Source organism: Zootoca vivipara, chromosome 13 (genome assembly GCF_965207765.1).
Source record: "Zootoca vivipara chromosome 13, rZooViv2.hap1.1, whole genome shotgun sequence".
Classification (NCBI taxonomy): Eukaryota; Metazoa; Chordata; class Lepidosauria; order Squamata; family Lacertidae; genus Zootoca; species Zootoca vivipara.
This window is the reverse complement of record NC_142596.1, coordinates 30,576,850-30,595,963: the sequence shown is the minus strand read 5'-3', so window position 1 is coordinate 30,595,963 and position 19,114 is coordinate 30,576,850. Positions and strand designations below refer to the sequence as shown.

Below are 19,114 nucleotides of genomic sequence, written 5' to 3'. Positions count from 1 at the left end.
GTCTTACAAAGGGTGGCAATATCCTTTTTTCCAGTGGCTATAGCTACATGGGGAAATGCCACCCCCAGAAAAGCTGTGGGTTACAGAACAGGCTTCCTCAGCCACTGAAATGAGTCGTGTCCTTTAATTTCAAGAGTCTACTCAGAGCATGACTAATGCTGGGATACAATCCTGTAAGGCAGTAAATCCCCTTTAATGCTGCTCAAGAGCTCCTAAAATATCAATGTCATATGCTATACTGGGCACGTGGTAGCACTATAATTAAAAGATCAGACATTCAAGGAAGATAAAGCTACTAATGGCAACGTATCTCCACTGACAAAAGACAAGATTGCCTCTGAATGCCACTTCTATGAGCTCCTTTGGCCTGATCCATCAGCCACACTTTTATGTTCTTTTATTTCGTCTGGAGGCACTGATGTCCTATAACCCATCCACCAACAAACACTACACACAATTAGCAAGACTGGTTTAAAAAATCACTCTTGGTCACTTTATTTTGAAGTACATCTTTTAGGTAGTTGCCACAGCAGCTGCTTGGGTCCTCTGCACAGACACTCTGGTGGCATGAGTCTTTGCAAGATGATCAGTGAACTCCTGCAAGGAAAGGCAAAGGGACCATGAACATATCCTCATTCACCCCAGGTTGTCTTTTGAAGTGGTCAAACCTGCTAACTGCAGCTTGACCTGATGGCAGCAGCTACATTCTGTTAAATACAGCCCTCAAAAGAATTGAAATGCTGGTTCTTATATGGATTCATGATTAATAATGTACCCCCACCCCTGCCTATGAGCACAGATTCATGAAATAAAGCTAATTCCCAAAGAAATCTTAAATGCATACTACAGTTCTCAAGGCTGCTCTTACCTGATAAGGTGACTTGGTGAACACAGTCTCTTTCCACAGATCAGGGGTAAGGTAACTATAAGTCTTTGAGATTGCATCAAACGTGGCCTTGGCTACAGAAAAAGAAAGATCATACATACACGGTCACCAATGTACACGAGACTGCGCTGGCAGCACCAAAACCATTTGCTGTTACTGGAAAAATTGCCTTGTTGAGTATGAAAAGGAACAGGGAGACCATTTCATTGAATCTCACTGTCGTGCAAACAAACTCATTTGCTTTCCCTCTCGAAAAACGACAGTTGCACCACTTGGGCCAGGTACAACTGAGCAGAGCGGAGAGAGTTTTACCAAAACACATCCCAAAAGGCAGTACTTACTCTTGTGTGTGTGTCTGTAAATGTATACACACACAGTATAGCTGCACCTCAACCAGGTGCCCTCCAGATGTTTTAGACTACAGCTCTCAACAGGAAGGCACCAAGTTGGCAAAGGCTGCAGTATTTCTCACCTCCCTTAACCAAAAGTCCTAGAGAAATTGGCAGCTTGCCAGACTTTTTTCCCTTATGGCCCATGCCACCTACTGCTGCCCTTTACATGAATTACTTGTAACTGCGACACAATCTATGGCACTGCACTGCTGTTTCTCAAGACAGGACCAAGTAAATTGAGATGTATAGAAACATACCAAAGTTGCCCAAGGTAGCAGTGCAGCCCCTCGCTGATGTGTAACAGTCGTCAATACCAGCCATCATCAGCAATTTCTTGGGAACTGGGGCAGACACAATTCCAGTACCACGTGGCGCAGGGATGAGACGTACAAGTACGGAGCCACACCGACCTGTTACCTAAACAAACACAAGTTTCACACAGTAAGAAACTGGCATGGATATTTTAATGTGAATAAGCCTTATTTGAAGTCCCAAGTCCTGGTTTGGCAAGTGTCAAATGTTACCTTGCAAGGTACAGTATGCGGCTTGCCGATCTTGTTTCCCCAGTAGCCTCTCCTCACGGGCACAATGGACAGCTTTGCAAGAATGATGGCCCCACGGATGGCAGTGGCAACTTCCTTGGAGCACTTGACCCCAAGACCAACATGACCATTGTAGTCACCAATCGCCACAAAGGCCTGAAAGGGAAAATGAGAAGCCTCATCAGGGGTGCAGCTAAAATCCACACATCCCTTAACCATAGCACAGAAGCCTCAACAGAACATACCAGTGTTAAACAGGCATTCCTGAGGAACACAGACACCCTGATCATGCCAACTAAAAGCAGGATGTTCGTGTCAATTCATCTGTTTGGAATCCACTTCTCTTCACCTGCCTTCCTCAACTTGGTGCCCTCCAGATGTCTTGGACTACAACTCACACCAGCCCAAACAGTGGCAATTATGGGAGTTTTAGTCCAGCAACAAATTCGGAGCCAAATTTTAGCCAACCCTGTGAGATGATCCAAGGCGGCTGCCCTCTGCAGGATTAATTGCTCTGGCTTTGCCTCTTACCAATCAGCCTCTGCCATTGGCTGTGAATTCTCTAGCATCTCTACATCACATGTGATTGGCTCAGATTTGGCAAAGCAGACTTAAACAGGTAAGTAGTTCATTCAAGAATGTAAAAGAGCAAGGTAAGTGGTCTCCTACCCTGACCCAAAACTAACACACTTCAGGGCCAGACCGAATGTGTCTCCAAGAAAACATTTTTTTTGGTGAATTTCTGCTGTAAGGGTTGCGTCAAGCCAAACAAAAATAGACAGATCAATTTCTGGAATTCATATGGATGCAAAACATTACCTTGAACCTGGTGCGCTGACCAGCCCGGGTTTGTTTCTGAACTGGCATGATCTTCAAAACCTCATCCTTCAGGGATGAGCCCAGGAAAAAGTCAATGATTTCAGACTCCTGTGAAGGCAACGTTAACTGATCAGTTCTCTAGCAGTAAGCATAAATTAATCACAAAGTTTTCTGTGTTAAAACAAGGGTATGTCTCAGGAGGAAAACTGGATCTGGCTAGTTGGCCAAATCCAGACTTCTTCCATACCCCATTGTGACAAGTAGGCAAGGTTCACCTGTCAAGCATCTGACACTAAGTACAGTATTTTCCTTTGCCCATGCCCCATGTGATCTGAAAGGAAAGATTTGCCTACAGTGCTTGCTTTAAGTGCCCAACTGAGCAGCTGATCGGCAACAATAGCAAGCCTTGCTTACCAAGGAACAATTGGGAGCATACTTTAAGGCTCCAATTGTTGAGCCACCACCAACTGACCTCTTCTCCTTAGGGGAAAAGAGACAGCACCTGCCTTTTATGCAGAAGGTCCTGGATTAATTCCTCAAAATGTCCAGGTATGTCTGATAATGCTTCTTGCATTAACCCTGGATGGTTGCTGCCACTCAGTGTAGACAATACTGAATAGATAGACCAATGATCTAACTTTTTTAAAAAAAGATCTAATCACACCATCTTGTGACAGTGAATTCCATCAATTATACATACACTGTGAAAAAGCATTTTCTTTTGTCATGGAATTTTCTGCTATTCAGTTTCATTGGACAACTGCTACCCCAAACCCCTCCTCTTGGTAAACTTTACCAACGGAAAAGCACTGTGAACCATTCTCAGTCCTGAGAAACCCTACAGAGCCCCTAGCCTAGAGCAAATACCTTGATTGGAAGGGAGAAAAGGTAAATCTCCTCCAGAGACTTGATTTTCATGTCCTTTACTAGGCGACCAAGTTTGGTGACTGGAATCCACTGGGGGGGGGGGAATGAAAGGCAATCAGTTCAAGCTGTTCAAACATTGTACATTGATCTCTATTCCATAAATACAAGAAACACTGACTGCAGCCTTAGCCACCCTAACAGAAAAGTAACTACAATGTCTCTACGGGTAGGATTTGCCGTTTCTAGTAGTCTGCCCCTACCATATTTTTTTCTGCATACTTAAGAGCTGAGCCCTTGTTTGCCAGCTTTTTTGAAAAACATAGGAAGCAGATTTGGCAAGATAATTTGGTCATGGCACTGGACATGGTTGAAACCCTAGCAACTCTAGAACCAAACCCATCTAAGGAGTTTCCATTTCTTAAAAGTTTGCTCAAAAAACTGGAGCATTCCATGCTAGAAAAAGGCTGCTGGGAGTTTGTAGTTCAAACACCTGGAGGGCACCAGGTTGGTGAAGGCTCCCTAAAAACACCAAAAGGTAACTTGCTCACTTCTTTGTCTTCAGCTTTGCCCCGAGCTCCACGCCCTCGTCCACGTCCCCTGCCACGGCCTCTCCCACGCCCTCGGCCTCCACTGCCAAAGCCTCCTCGGAAGCCTCCCCTGGCAGCAGCTCCTCCACCTGCAGCTGCTCCAGCTCCTCCTGCCCCTCCCGCAGCACCGGCGTCGTCCGCCATTTGCTGTAGAAACAAAGCACATGAAACTTTTTAGTGTATTAAGCTCATGACATAATGGACAGATATTGTGCTGCAACAGCATCAAAAACAATAGGAAAAATTCCAAGTAGCAAATGGAACCATATAGATGTGATCACATTTCAAAGTTGATGCAGGGTGCTGGCCAAAACACATTTTAGGTAATCAGCAGCCCTAGGCAGTGACATAAATGTGTCAAAATTCACAAGCACCAATGCCAAGAAAATTAAGATAGATTTTCCCAAGTAGCTCCCAATTTCATGGTTTCTTTTCAAAATGTTAAAATTAATCACTACACATAAGAACCATTTAAAGGCGGAGGGAGATCTACTCCTGTCACTCAACTTAAATCCCACCTTCTTGATCCCAAGTTAAACCCCCCAACACAGTCCATAAAGCAGTTTGCACAATCAGGAGTGCAAAAACAAACAAAAATAAGTAGCAAATATGATGGATACCACAGACCTTTAAAACATAGTATTGCCGGTAGCAACTTCACTCCCATTAGGGAGAACCCCCAAACCCTTCTGTAATTAGGCCATTCCCAAATTCCAACTGGGACGAAATTTTGTCATTTTTCTAGTCTAGACTAGCTACAAGGAAACTTTTCACTCATTCATTCAAGCAGCAACATCAAGGGGGCCAGATACAGATTGCCAGTGCCACTTCAGGCCGCACATTTCAATGGCAAAATATTTTCCCCCTTGATATACTATACTTCTAAATGCAAACATTTTATATATTTATTGCTTCTGGAGAGGAATCTCAAGGTACAAACTGAGATGCTAAAGTCTAATAAAAGGTTTCGGATCCATGTTGAACTGGGCCTCTGACTTGCCCTTAACCCCATCACTCTCTAAGAAAAAAAAACCCCTAATCTCTTCCTCCCCATGAGACGGGGACTGGTCCTAATCCCCCTCGCGGTGGGCTTGCCCAAACTCCGGGCTCCCAGACCCCCGATGGCGACGGATTCAGCAACCTCCCCAACCCCAAAGAAAACAGGCCCCAACTTACGTGTTCTCGACTAGAAGGCCGAAACCGCGCGGCGAGGGCTATTTATATGCCGCGAATCTCGCGAGAACTACTTCCTCGAGCGATATCGGTACATACATGTTCCTCCGCCCCGCCCATAAGTAGAGCTAATGCGCAGCCGTAAGAGGCTTGTTATGTGTTATGCTGGAGGAGGGAGCCCTGGATCGAGCATGATTAAAAAGTCCAAGTTTATAAAAGTGCAGGCGGGAGGAAGGAAATTGCAGTTTCGCAGGCGCAAGGTAGGTGGAGGGCATGTGTCGGGAACGGGAGAAGGTGGGGCATGTGGTGTTTCGAATTGTATGGAAAAAGCAAGTTGTTGGTTACATTTACAGTATTTAGCTTAAAAATTGCCCTAATAAGTTACGATGTTGCTGCTTTTAGGTTAAGTACTAAATCTCCCAGCATGCTCCTCGTCAGTTGACCGTTCGGGTAGCTAGGCCTGGGGTGCGGGGGATGCTGGGATGTGTAGTTGCTTGCCACGCGCCTTTTTCTCGCTGCCGGCTCTGGAGGCTCTTTCCCTCCACCGGGAGTTGAGGCCCGAAATTTGGTCTCCGAGCTAATGCGGGTACATTTGCACTGTTGCACGTCGGACTATGCAGCTTTCCGACCGGTGCACACGTGAATAGTAGAACGTCTGCCGCGAGACCAGCAGACCCTTTATATTTTCTGTCTCCACTTTAAAAAAAAAGAATTGTGGAGGCTAAAAAGAAAACTCACAAGCAACTTCGTTATCAACTCTCAGGGCGGCAAACATCTAAATATTGAAAAAAGTACAATAAAAATGCTTTTATTGAATTTTTGCACCTCCCTAGATGTAGGGAGGGACTTGCATTAATTCGGGTGCCATTTCAGGCGCTAAGCTGAACCTAGTTGGGGGCGATTACTTAAAAGTGAAACTAGGAGGATGGATGCACCAAGGGCAGTTGATAGGTTGGAAGCCCTATGTGAGCTTGCTTTGAAGGAAGCCCCCACTAAATTCCATAGCACTGCATGGTTCTCCCATTCCTCATTCCCAGCTTGAAACCGTTTAGTTCTGAGTGCTGGAAAACTCAGTAGGTGTTTGCATTACTTTGGGTTCTGTATTGTGCCTACAGGTTGTTGATGCACTGTCTGAAAATCACCCTTGGCCTCCTCCAGTGGCCTTGGGTGAGATAACGGTGCATAAAGCAAAGGGAGCATTAAGCTCATTCCCCATCAGCTCAACGTGTTGGGCAATGAAACCCATGCTTCTATATGTCCCACGAGCAGAAGGATCCATGCAATACAGTAGATGCTTTTGTTGTACAGTACCTGTATTGTGAAATTGCTTTGAGATTATTCATAGCATGTGATCCATAAGTGAAACTAATAAAAATATGCTATGTGGAAGGAAGGCATAAAGTACTACAAAACCAAACCAGAGTGCTAACTTGTCTTCTTTTTCTACAGGCCCCGTCTGCATTGTGCCACTGGTTTCGGAATATGCACCTTTTTACGCACAAGTGTTCCCTTCATCTCACAACCCAAGGCTCCTGTTTTAATTGCTTCGTGGTTGCACGACAGCACACAAGAGTGTAACAAGGACTGAAAGATGGGGGGGTCTTTTAATCTCACTGTAAACAAGTGGTACAGTGACAATAAAGTTTCTATTTAATGGAATTGTTGTTTGCATATTTTAATTATGAATTATTATATGTTAATATGGGGGGGGGGGTCATAAGTTCTTATACTTGTACAATGCTTAGGGTCTTATTTTGGCTGCCTGCAGCAGAATGTTAGAAGTCTATACACCTTGCACTTTGAAAGAAGATGGTTGATGTGTGGCCCACAATTGCCAACAGCTATGGAAGAAAATTAGCAATTTCTTGTTCACAAAGTCATTTTTGATTGACCCTGTTTGGATTAATGTTGGGATATGTATGTGCTTTTTTGTTTCCTCAGAGAGTGAAAATGGTAGTTTGGGGCATTTAGTATGCTGGCTTTAGGTCACGAGACAGATATAATAAACATTGTTTTTTTAGTATGTATTGCATGTATTGCATATTGATCACAGAAGAGAGAAGCAGGGTGAACTTTCTCTAAATAAAATTATTATTATTATTATTTTATTATTATTATTATTATTTGTACCCCGCCCATCCGGCTGGGTTTCCCCAGCCACTTGCCGGCTTCCCGCAAGGATTAAAATGTCACACATTAAAAACTTCCCTAAACAGGGCTGCCTTCAGATGTTTTTTAAATGTCAGGTAGTTGTTTATCTCTTTGAGCTCTGATAGGAGGGCATTCCACAGGGCGGGCGCCACTACTGAGAAGGCCGTCTGCCTGGTTCTCTATAGCTTTCCCTCTCGCAGTGAGGGAACTGCCAGAAGGCCCTCTGCCTGGGCAGAACGATGGTGGTGGAGACGCTCAAGTATAAATATACTTCTTGGGTTGGGGCTGTTGAATAATACAACTGTAGCATTTTGAAGGGAACACTTCCAGATTGTGCTGCCTGATCAGGTGGGGAGCCGTTTTTAGGCTGAAGATGGCATTCCCTTCACGTCCGTTTATACATACACCCCTATCCTCCAGACAAGCAAGAGGCATTATCAGAGTTCAAGGACACATTCCAGCCAGGTGAAAACACTCAAGGATGGTGCAAAACAGAGCCAGCAAGGTGTGTAGCTTGGAGGAAGTCCAAGAGCTAGATAAAGAGAAGTTTATCAATTTACATCATTGTAATTCTAAGTAAGGTTTTAAGGCTTGAAGCTTACAAAGGTATTGTGCATCCTGAGGATGATCACATAATTTCTGATGGCTTCCTCCTACAGGTACCTTCAGCTGCCTGACTAGAATGAGCCTTGGTGCTATTTTCTAATGTTGGTCCTCCTAAGAGTAAACCCATTGCTATGAATGGACGTAGCTAACTTGGATCTATTAATTTCAATGCCCTACTCTGAGTAAAAGTTAATTGGATATAACCTGTACAGTAGTTGAAGGCTTCATGCAAATAAGCATAAAATGCTACCATGTGGAAGAAATATGTATTGCAGACTTTTACCATAATGCAAATATAATAATTATTATTATTATTAATAATTTATTATTGATACCCCGCCCATCTGGCTGAGTTTCCCCAGCCACTCTGGGCGGCTTCCAACAGAAAAATGAAATAAAATAATTATTAAACATTAAAAGCCTCCCTAAACAGGGCTGCCTTCAGATGTCTTATAAAAATCTGGTAGCTGTTTTTCTCTTTGACATCTGATGGGAGGGCATTCCATAGGGCGGGCGCCACCACCGAGAAGGCCCTCTGCCTGGTTCCCTGCAACTTGGCTTCTCGCAACGAGGGAACCACCAGAAGGCCCTCGGTACTGGACCTCAGTGTCCGGGCAGAATAATTCGAATACCACCCAATAAGTAGAAGTTCCCTGTGCCATTTACATAGTAAAAGCCAAACACTTAACTACACTAAGGAAGCAAAAAAAACCGCTCAAATAAGAGACTTAGCGGCAACCTATTAATAGTAACAAAGCTCACTGTTGCCAGACTCTGTTGGAATGTGGCTTTTGCAGATACGGGATCTTGTATTAATGGGCAAGTTAACCAATTTTAAAGAAATAGGCAGGCTAAACAACCATTTACTACAATGTGGAATGACTTACCATGTATACGGCAGTTACTGAGTATGGTTACAGACCAAGCACATAAGCATTTGGAATGACATTTAAAACAAACCAACTTTCATGATGCTGTTTTTTTAGGGAGACTGGTTCTGTGCTTCAGGAATGGGAAGGAGTTGTTTGACTATTCCTTGTTCTAAAGGTACTGTATGTAAAGAAAAAACTTTATTTTTAATCAAACCTTAAAATGCTAACTAAATAAAATAAAGGACAATAATATGGTTGGTATCTTAGCAGAAGCCTTCATGTCCTGACCTAGAGTCTGACTAAGGAGGCCTCCAGTTCATCAAAGCACGTCCCATTTAAGGGAGTTTGCCATTTAAGAAAGCTGCAGGGACACTCCTTTCTGTAGGCAAACTCACTTCCGCCTTGAGGAAGGTTCGCAATGAACCAGGAAGTTGCGTCTCCACCTAGCCGGTGCTGCTACTTTACACTTTTCCTACTTCTTTGTTAGCCTATGTCACTATTACACGCCGGAAGCGAGCGTTTCTTACCGGAAGCACATGTTTGTCGGCATGGGGGCAGTGGCGAGGGAATCGAACCGGTAAAGAAGTCAGCTTGGGGTTAGAACATGGCAAGCCGGAGCTCCTCAGTGACCTTTAAAACCAAGTAAGAAAGGGGGAGCGGTTGCCATGGAGAATTATTCCTGTTTCCTCTCGGGTGGGGTGTCCTTGTGCTATCGTCATGGCAACGCAGTCCCTTACTGAGCGGAGGGGGCGGTTGTTTGGACGCGCTAGACTCTCCCCGCTTTTTGTGGTCCATCCTTGGGGTGCCTGACGTCATAATCGAAGGGGAAGGGTTTCTCAGAGCATGTGCAGAGTGCCTTTTATTTTCATTTCCTCACTGAGTCGCTGCTAGCTGGGGATGTTTGAGTAATCCTGTTTCAATTTTATTTTATTGGGTGCCACCTTGAATAGTATCCTGTGCTTCTCCATTCACAAGTGGCCCATACACATTTGGGCATAATGTGTGGGGCTTCCAGTCAGTTCCCCTGTGAGCCTAGGATCTGCATAGCTTCTTTGCACATTTATCGCTTGAGGATTAGGCACCCTGGGAGAAGACCTGGTGTTTCTGTGGTGCCTGAGTGTTCTGCTCTGTCATCCGTGCTTTGGAGCCAATGTTATGGCTGAGCTGAAGAAAAGCCAACTCTCAACTCGCTGAATTGGTATTTTCCTTCTGTCCTTTCACAGCTATGCCATTTCCAAGAGAATCGAGCCATTCTACAAAGGAGGACAGGTTCAGGTAATGCCAGAGCCCTGGTTTTGACCATGCTGGCTGTGCTTACCACATGCTGCTGTGATCATGTGCAGAAAAGGCTCTCCACTCTCATCTGTTTGTTTTCTAGATGACCCAAGATGGGGAATATATGTTCTGTGCTTGTGATAGCAAGGTGAATGTGGTGGACGTTGCAACAGGATCTGTCGTTAACTGTATTGAAGAGGTAATAAGGACAACAGTAACCACCTTAATTGATCCCTGAATATGTTTACTTGGTGATCTTCAAAGGATGTCATACCTCTGCTTCTTTTGAAGCTTTCTCAGACACACTTCCCACTAACCTCAGTCTGCCTTCAACCACCCTCCACCTGCCTGCCTTCTGAGTAGTCCAGGGGGTGACACTGCCTAGTGACATTTTCCTCTTTCTTGACATCATTCTTTCCCTTGTAGATAGGCATGTAAAAAATTGTTTGTTTAGCTCTGAGTCATAACAAGACACAGCAAAGAAACAAACACATTTTTAGATGAGCCACAGATTCAGCTTTTATTTCCTGGTTGGCTTTCCAAATAAAGAAATTAGCAAAATAACCTGATTTTCATTATCAAACAACAAAAAGCAAGCAAACTTATTAGGTATATCAAAGTTATTGCTACTAAATGATAAACTTTTTTCTTTCTGTCCTTTTTCTCTCCCAAGGATGAAGAAGAGGAAATTACAGCATTTGCTCTCAGCAAAGATGATGAAGTAAGTGATCACAGTATTGCATAGCAAGAATTCATAACAGAGGGTCACATGGGGACAGAGTGAATTGATGGATGGAATCAAGCATTCTATTAAGCTATACATTTTTCAGTGTAAACGTTTATTCTCCTGCACATGCCACCTTTAAATTAATGGTAGCTATGCAAACTTAGTTTCTTTATTTTGGAGCCTCACAACTCTGAAGGGGCTCAGTTTATGTGGCAAAAGTGCCTAGATATAGAGGGGGGGATGGAGAACCTGTGGCCCTCATGATGATGTTGGACCACAGGTACCACCATCCCTGATCAGGCTTGCTAGGACTGATGGGAATTGGAGTCCAGCAACATCTGGAGGGCTACAGTTTAGCAGTCCCTGAATAGAGTGCCCCATGTAATACACTTGTGATGCCCAGATTTTTAGACCACTGTGTGGTTCTCTTTACTAGCCAACCTGTTTCCACCATTTCCTCTTGTTATTCCCCCCCCCCAATGTTAGATCCTTGTGACTGGAAGCCGATCGTTGATGCTGAAGCAATGGGACTGGCCAGAAAACAAATGCACACGTACATGGAAGGCTATGCACACAGCCCCCATGGCCAGTATGTCCTTTGACTCGAGCTCCACATTGTTGGCTACAGGTACGACGTGCAACTCTGAGTTGCATCTGTCCAGAGGGAATAGGTAGTCTCCATGAGACTGAGGAAGAAGGAAGAAATACACCTCTCATCCCACCCCAGTGTTGATTCCCCTGCATCTAGAGCTGGCCTGGAAGCTGAGACCTCCCTATTTGGCTGACTTTTTGTGCCTGCTTCATTTCTTCTATTTGTTCTTCCAGGTGGCTGTGACAGCGCTATTAAGGTCTGGGATGTTCCCAGGCAGTACTGCACACACAACTTGAAAGGCTCGACGGGGGTTGTCCAGTAAGGAAACATTTCTTTTTCCATGTGCTCTTTTGCAATAGGAAAAAACTAGCCTAAACAATTTGTGACTTTCTACAGAACGGTGGCAAAGACTTTAAAAAAACCAAAGTGTGTTATGCCTTAAATCTGTGTTAACCTCGTAGAATCATAGATGTCGTTCTGATGTATGGCCACAGTCACCAGGTTGTTGAAAGTTGGATTAGAGTTTCCTTCATTTTCCCAGTTACTAAGTAACAGAACAACTTTGGTTGGTGCAGAATAGTCAGTCTCCTTTTCAAAATCCATAATAAAGCCCATATCGTTCAATAGAATACTGTATAATAAGATTCATCAACTGAGATTACTCTCCATCCCAGCAATTGAATCCTTGTTTCCCCCTCTGTTAAGCCAAGTTAACTAATAAACACAGACAGATAGTTTGCACTACCCTTATTTTTTTATAGCGCCATCTGTAAGAACATAGGAAAGAATCCTTATAGTGCATTAAACCAATGTCCCATCTCAGTCAGTATCATCTTCATTGATGGGGAACCTGTGTATTTCAGATATGTTAGACTACATCCCATGATCTCTGAACATTAGCCATGCTGGGTAGAGCTGATGGAGTTGTAGCCCAACAACATCTGGAGGGCCACAGGTTAGCAGTGCTGACTGGTACTGGCTCTGTAGGGTTTCAGGCAGGGGTCTCTTTCCAGTTTTACTTGGAGACGCAATTGGGGATTAAATTTTGGACCCTCTGCATGCTGAGCAGGTGCTCTGCCACTACTGAGCTGTGGAACATAGAAAGGTGCTTTATACTGAGTCAAACCGCCACTTCATCTAACTCAGTATTCTCTACATCAGCGTTTCCCAAACTTGGGCTACAATTCCCATAATCCCTGACCTTTGGTCCTGCTAGCTAGGGATCATGGGAGTTATAGTGCAACAACAGATGGAGACCCAAGTTTGGGAAACACAGTGGCAGTGACTCTCCAGGGTTTCAAGCAAGGGGCATTTCCAGACCTACTTAGAGACTGAACCTGGGACTTTTTGCATGCAAAGCAGATGTTTTACCTCCTTCCCTTCAGAAATATAGGACACTGCCTTATATTGAGTCAGACCTTCCGTCCATCTAGCTCAGCATTGTCCACACTTACTAGCAGCAGCTGTCCAGGTTTGCAGGCAAAAATGTCCCTCTTTCTCTCTCTCCAGCCCCTACCTGGATATGCCAGAGGGAGCCTCCTGCACACCCATGAACTCTGCCACTAACCTGTCTGTCTCTTTCCCCAGCCTTGTTGAGTTCCACCCAGACACCTCTAAGCTACAGCTCTTCTCCTCTTCCATGGACAACACCATCCGGGTTTGGGACCTGAAGTCCAGCGAGTGCGTCGCTCAGCTAGAAAACCATTACAGCTCTGTCACCTCCCTCGCTTTCTCTCCTGACAATGAGATACTCATTAGGTGAGAACCTGGAAGGGGAGCTCCCTCTGTGCTTTCTTTCTGTTCTGCAAATCAGAATCCATTTAAGTTTCATTAAATCACTTCAAGGCATCTTACAAAATACAAGCAGTCTACAAATATACAAGAATTAGAATCAAAGGTGTCAGCCAGCAAAATTTTCAATGCAATCCCAAAAGCAAACACTGCCATCCTTCCAAGAAAATACATGGCACAAAACAGAACAGTTTAAATACCCAGCAGAACAGAAGTGTGTTAACAGTGCCTACATATATGTAACAAAATCTACTCTCTGCCCATTGATGATATTTCTGTTGTTATAATTATTGTTATTGCTATTCTTGCTGTTATAATCTGTTTATTTATATACCACATTTTCTACAAATTTGTACTCAAATCAGTTTACAGCAAACAAAGACAATTAATACAGTAACCATAATACATAATTAAAACCATTATACCATTTACAATTCTAAGTAAAGTATGTTAAGCAAGCACTTCTGTATTATATTGGTGTCTGCTAAAATGTCTTTGCTTAGGCAAGCCTACCCAGACATGTAATTTTAACATGTAACTTTATTTCATTGTCTCTCTCTGTGTGTGTGTGTAAACTAGGAGTGTGCACTTGTTTGTAATAACATGTAGCTTTATTTCATTCTCTCTCTCTCTCTCTCTGTGTGTGTGTGTGTGTGTAAACTAGGAGTGTGCACTTGTTTGTAATACAAATGTAATGTAAATATAACCCCATTTTTTAAAAACCAAAGGGTGAACAAACATGAATTTGACACATATGGTTTTTCATTGTTTTGGTTTGTCTCCTCTAACTGATATTTTGGAAATATGATATCTTGGGAACAAAACCTGCACATTTGGGTGGAAAACCACATAAAGTTAACAGTAAAAAAAAAAAAGACTGGGTGGGTCTCCATTGAAATCAGTGAAAAAACAGTGAGGTGAAATGAAAGTTTCTCCCCATTGAACACCTCTATGGGAAACTGAAGCCAGTATAAAACCTCTTGCCCAAAGAAAGCCATGTGTGAGGCTCAGGTGCTCGTAAGTCTCAGCCTTGTAAAATCTTCTGTGCCTTAGTTTCCTCACCTGTAAATGGGCAGTTCTGAGCCTCATTGCAATGCCTTTCAAACTAGTCTCATGGAAACCCCTGTGCTGTGTCTGCAATTCCTGTTATCTAGTTCCAAAGGGCTGAAAGTGACACTGTGTTTGATTTCAGCTCCGGCCGTGATAAAATCTGCACTGTGTGGGACCTGAACAAGGGAGAAGCCAAGGGCACCATCCCTGTCTATGAGGTGAAGTACTCTCTCCCCCCCCCCCTTACTTTGCTTACTCAGAAGGGGCGATCTGGTCTCGAATTCTTCTTTAATGTGATGTGTTGGGAGAAGAGAGTTGGCCGTATTCACACATCAAGGTTTACAGTGAATACACAGGTGGCTCTCGCTTCATCCCTCCCCTCTAGCCAGCAGGAACCACAAACCATAATCCCTGCCATAGTGTAAGATCTGACCTGGGGGTTATGGTTTGCTGCACTCCAAACAAACCATGAAGTGAAAACCTTGGCTTACCTATCATGGTTTACTTGAGCAAAGCCACAACCCCCAGTTTGGACCCAGTCATTGTGGTTTGGTGCTGCTGCTTGCACTAGGGGAGGAACAATCACTTTGCTTGTTAAACCATGGTTTACCATGACATGCACACTGTGCCGGGGTTTTGTTTTAAATTTTCAACTGCTCACTGTTCCTAATTTTGTTTCAACCTAAAACTTGGCCATGTTCTGGCAAGCTGTTAGACTGACCCAGTCAGCCCACCACTGGGAATTGCAGTCCAAGCACCAGTTTGGCAAAAGCTGCCCTAGAGATACAGCCTAATTCTATGTGTCTCCTTGAGTATGAATAGGCCATCATCTTTCTTTTAGGTGCATTGCATGAATTTTCCAGAGCCACACTTCTCTGCCCAATAAATGCCCCTGGAGCTGTCTGGCATTGGTGGTGGTGGGGGGAAGTCTCTCACTCTTTTCCTGTTCATGACTCCTGCTGACTTCTTTATCCACCTTAGAGCATTGAATCTGTGGTCATGTTGCCAGAACAAGGGGATTTCTCGTGTTTAGGCGTGAATAAAGAGAGCCTTCACTTTGTAACAGCAGGCAGCAAAGGTGGGTAGAAGACATTTTTCTTACTCGTTTTTATCAGAAAACAGTAAACAAATTTTTAATGTGTCAGTGGAGAAGTAAGGAAGAAAATATAGAGTATAAGCACGACCTTTTCTTATAATTTGTGTTCCGATATATTAGGAATAGCTCTCCTAACACACACACACACACACACACACACACACACACACACACACACACACCATTTTTACCCTCACAACAACCCTGTGAGGTAGATTAGGCTGAAAGACCGTGGCCAGCCCAAGGTCACCCATGAGCTTCATGACTAAGTGGGAATTTAAACTTGGATTGCCAAGGATGTAGTGCAGCATTCTCGCCATTCTACCACTCTGTATCCAGATAGTTGGAAGGGAGCAGGTCCCGCCCTTTCTCCTCCTTTTACCAAGTGCAGAGGGTGTGTGTGTGTGTGTGTGTGTGTGTGTCTGTGTGACACTGCTGGAGGACAGAGATTGCCTAAAGCCAATTACTGGGACAAGGGAGTGGTATCCATAGGATTGGAGAAATGAGTTCTTTGGGACACTTGACCTCCAGCAAAAAGCAATATATCTTGGAAGGTTTTCTCATAATGTCTGGAAACTTGCCCACCCAGCTATGTTTTGCAAACAAAAGCCAAGGTTCCCAGCCTGCTGCAGTCCATGCCAGAGCTCACAGAACTGCTCAGGATATAAACCAAGGTGTGGGTTGCAAAGCCTTTCCTCGCTTACACAATATTTTTTTTTCTGTAACGATTTCCTTTTTTAGAAATCTATCTCGCCTATTTTTTCCCTAACAAATTCAAGGTGACTAACAAAGAAGAAACAAATAACCAACTCCAGTTCAGTTCAGCTTCTTAAAACAGTCTGGCCAAGCTGCCCAGGTGCTAATGGGAATTGTAGTTCAAAACATATGGAGGGGCACCAGGTTGGCCACAGCTGCTTAGGCTTAACCCCCCCCCAATTACAAGAGGCCTCCATTTGCCTCAAACCTTGCCCATCTTTGCAAGTTATTTGATGATGCTGATGTGTTGTGTGCTGTACATTAGGGATCCTCCGAGTCTGGGATGCCGCATCAGCCACCTGCGTTCACAGCCAGTCCTTGCCCTGCCTCCCGGCGCCATGCATGGATCAGGAGGACGGGCTGCAGAGTCTCATGCATTGCGTCCTGGTGCCCGTGAAGAGCCAAATTCTCACCGTGAACTCGGAACGCAACATCTGCATGTATGATGCACAGACCCTCGAGCTCAGGAAGCAGGTAATCCGCTTCTTAATTATTATTGATTTTTAAGATTTACGATATTTCAGAGTTGACGTAACATAAGTTATTGGTCAACCTCAGAAGGTGGTGGTCCCTCCTTCATTGGAGCAGTTCCAGGGGCATCTTCCTTTGTGTTCAAACCCCTGGAACGTACTGAATCTGCTGGCTGGTGAGGGCAGAGTTTCAGGCTCCTGTCCCTACCAGGAGATGCAAGGGACCAGAAGTGGGACCCTCTCCATGCAAAGCAGGTATGCTAACCCATCCAGCTTGAATCTTGCTCTTCAGTTTGTAGGTTACAATGGAGAGGTTTTGGATGTCAGGTTCCTGGGCCCCAAAGACTCCCACGTGGTGGTGGCCACCAACAGCCCCCAGCTGAAGGTCTTTGAGTTGGTGACATCTAACTGCCAGATCCTGCACGGTCACACAGGTAGGTGGCAAGAAGCTCCTCCAGTTTTCCGTGTGGGATAGCTGCAGGGATGCCTTTCTCAGGGGCTGCAGTTGATGCAAAATTCGGCTGCTAAATATTGTGTAGGGCGTTTGGTTCCAGGGCTGCCTTGTCCTGTTAACTGTTTGCCAGTTCAGTGTGGCAACAGCACATCACGCCGGCCTTCTTTCTTGCAGATATCGTTCTTGCCTTGGATGTCTTCCGAAGGGGGAGGTTGTTTGCCAGCTGTGCGAAGGTAATTTCCCAGATGAGATTCATTTATTTTTAATTCATTGTGCATTAATTCAAGTGGGTGTTTTTTTTTGGGGGGGGGGGCTCCAGGCCTGAGGCTCCTCCCTAAGCAGCTTGGGTCTCTGTGTTACTTAAGCTTCAGACCCCTCTTCAAGCACAGAAAGGAACTTTTCCATGTGCGGTTGATGCGCAGGATGTGGGCCTCTGGATTGGCTAAGTCGGCACTAAAGAGACCCTTCCGTAATAAGGAAACTTGCCCAAGTGCTTCCTGCTCTGTAATCACCATTTAGCTTAATTGTCCTCCTGCTGCTGTTCTGATGCTGGCGTGACATTTAAGGTCAGGGCGCTGTAAACTTTAAAACTCAATTTTAGCTCAGGAAGCATCTGAAATATGTGGACAATCTAAATGCTGGATAAACGGGGGCATTGTTTAAAGGCCACTATGCATAGACTCGGCTTTGAAGGAGCTCCACAGGGTCACTGAACAGATGCATTCCCCAACTACATGTCCTCCTTTTCTCTCCTCTGCCCCCCCCCCCCTTGCCTTAGCACTGGAATTGCTGGTCTCATGCAGGGCCTCGCTCCTGATTTTCCACATCACAGGACAGTTTCAGCAAGTTGCATGTGCTGTGGTTTCTACAGGGAATTGTTTTACTTCTTAAGGAACTTCCTTTGTCTCTGGATTAGTACATCTTGATTTTGCAAGGCCCAGCCCATGCATATAGCACCCCCCCCCCTCCCCGGGCCACAGCCCCTTCCATGCCACATCTTGCACTAACCCTGCTTTGTACTATCCTGAGTGTTTTTGCCTGACTGGAATGTGTCCTTGAGCTCTGATGATGTCTCATGTTTGCCTGGTTGGAGGATACAGAGAAGGGGGGTCGTGTAGGTACTAGCCTGCTGTACAAAAAGTAGCGTTCAGTTGTTGGTCTGCCCACTTTTGCCTCTGGCCCCATCCACCACTGGCATGTGGCCCCCAGCAGGTTGCCCAGAAGGGATTGTGCCCCCCCCCCAGGCTGAGAAAGCTTCCCCTACCCTCCTGTAACCCATCCTCCACCTCATCCACTTCCAGGATAAAAGCATCAGGATTTGGCGGATGAATGACCACGGTAATGTCTTCTGCGTCGCCCAGGGCCTGGGCCATACCCAAGGAGTGAGTGCTCTCTCCTGCTCCAGGTAAGAACAACAGAATCCGTTCCCTGCCTCCTCCCCATCCTCTCTTGAGTTTCTTGGTGTGTTGTTGATGATGTGTTTTTTTAAGAGTCCTCTTGTCTGCAAACCCTTGACACTGACTGTTTCGTAGCAGGGCTTTTTCTTCTCCAGCAGCAGGTTGGGGATCTTTTCTACTCTGAGTGGAAAATCTCTTCCAGCTGCTGTGTTTGGGGGTTTCTCTCCTTCAGTGTTGGTTTCCTGGGCCTCCAAAGACCTGGCATGAAGTTTGCCTGCTATGCAAGCATTCGCCATCTCTACCTTTCTACCGTTCAGGGTCGGAAATGTGGAAAAGTTGCATCCTCTGCCATCATGTGCACCCAAACACTTCGTGCAGACACCCAGTCCCTGAAATGTTTGGGAAAGGCATGAGAAAAGTTCACGCTGCCCTGAGATGTGAGGGGGCTCTATGTCACATCCGCAACTTGCATTGAAAGCACATTAAAGAATCCTGGGAACTGTAGTTTGCCAAGGACTGTTTTGCCAGTAGAGATTCAGCAGGTGCCATTTCAACTTCTAAATGCCTGATGGAAACTTTTCTATACTGTCAAGCTGGTGCAGGCAATTAAG

At 44.8% G+C, this 19,114-nt stretch overlaps 2 protein-coding genes, 1 long non-coding RNA gene and 2 other non-coding genes across 5 annotated transcripts in view; 3 read left to right on the top strand and 2 right to left on the bottom strand.

Moving 5' to 3' along the window:
• Positions 1-467: 467 nt before the first annotated feature.
• RPS2 (ribosomal protein S2) lies at positions 468-4,240 on the bottom strand. Its single transcript, XM_035131085.3, has 7 exons — positions 4,055-4,240; positions 3,507-3,596; positions 2,640-2,747; positions 1,803-1,976; positions 1,536-1,695; positions 869-960; positions 468-597 (listed from the first exon to the last, which is right to left on the bottom strand). The coding sequence occupies exons 1-7, from the start codon at positions 4,235-4,237 to the stop codon at positions 514-516; spliced, it is 891 nt and encodes a 296-aa protein (XP_034986976.1). The 5' UTR covers positions 4,238-4,240; the 3' UTR covers positions 468-513.
• LOC148683680 (small nucleolar RNA SNORA64/SNORA10 family) lies at positions 1,055-1,193 on the bottom strand. Its single transcript, XR_015946944.1, has one exon. It is a non-coding gene; the product is annotated as a small nucleolar RNA SNORA64/SNORA10 family (small nucleolar RNA).
• Positions 4,241-5,392: 1,152 nt separating the features above from the next.
• Positions 5,393-6,925, top strand: LOC148683679 (uncharacterized). The gene is made up of 2 exons (XR_015946914.1): positions 5,393-5,526; positions 6,716-6,925. It is a non-coding gene; the product is annotated as an uncharacterized LOC148683679 (long non-coding RNA).
• LOC118093339 (small nucleolar RNA ACA64) lies at positions 6,393-6,524 on the top strand. The gene has a single exon (XR_004693630.1). It is a non-coding gene; the product is annotated as a small nucleolar RNA ACA64 (small nucleolar RNA).
• Positions 6,926-9,396: 2,471 nt separating the features above from the next.
• TBL3 (transducin beta like 3) overlaps positions 9,397-19,114 on the top strand; it is a 28,298-nt gene continuing 18,580 nt past the window's right edge. Inside the window, exons 1-13 of the mRNA XM_035131087.3 lie at positions 9,397-9,537; positions 10,119-10,170; positions 10,274-10,369; positions 10,844-10,891; positions 11,384-11,525; positions 11,723-11,807; positions 13,077-13,247; positions 14,473-14,548; positions 15,312-15,408; positions 16,448-16,656; positions 16,945-17,086; positions 17,281-17,339; positions 18,408-18,511. Of these exons, the coding sequence (XP_034986978.2) occupies positions 9,500-9,537; positions 10,119-10,170; positions 10,274-10,369; positions 10,844-10,891; positions 11,384-11,525; positions 11,723-11,807; positions 13,077-13,247; positions 14,473-14,548; positions 15,312-15,408; positions 16,448-16,656; positions 16,945-17,086; positions 17,281-17,339; positions 18,408-18,511 (1,319 nt within the window). The 5' untranslated portion in view covers positions 9,397-9,499. The remainder of the gene's footprint in view (positions 9,538-10,118; positions 10,171-10,273; positions 10,370-10,843; positions 10,892-11,383; positions 11,526-11,722; positions 11,808-13,076; positions 13,248-14,472; positions 14,549-15,311; positions 15,409-16,447; positions 16,657-16,944; positions 17,087-17,280; positions 17,340-18,407; positions 18,512-19,114) is intronic.

Bases quoted from the DNA above. Each gene is read 5' to 3' on its own strand.
- RPS2 (XM_035131085.3), bottom strand. From the start codon at position 4,237: ATGGCGGACGACGCCGGTGCTGCGGGAGGGGCAGGAGGAGCTGGAGCA. The intron at 1,977-2,639 runs GTAATGTTTTGC...TTTCCCTTTCAG, and splicing joins GTCAGCGCACCAGGTTCAAG to GCCTTTGTGGCGATTGGTGA. The intron at 961-1,535 runs GTATGTTTCTAT...CTTTTTCTGTAG, and splicing joins TGCTACCTTGGGCAACTTTG to CCAAGGCCACGTTTGATGCA.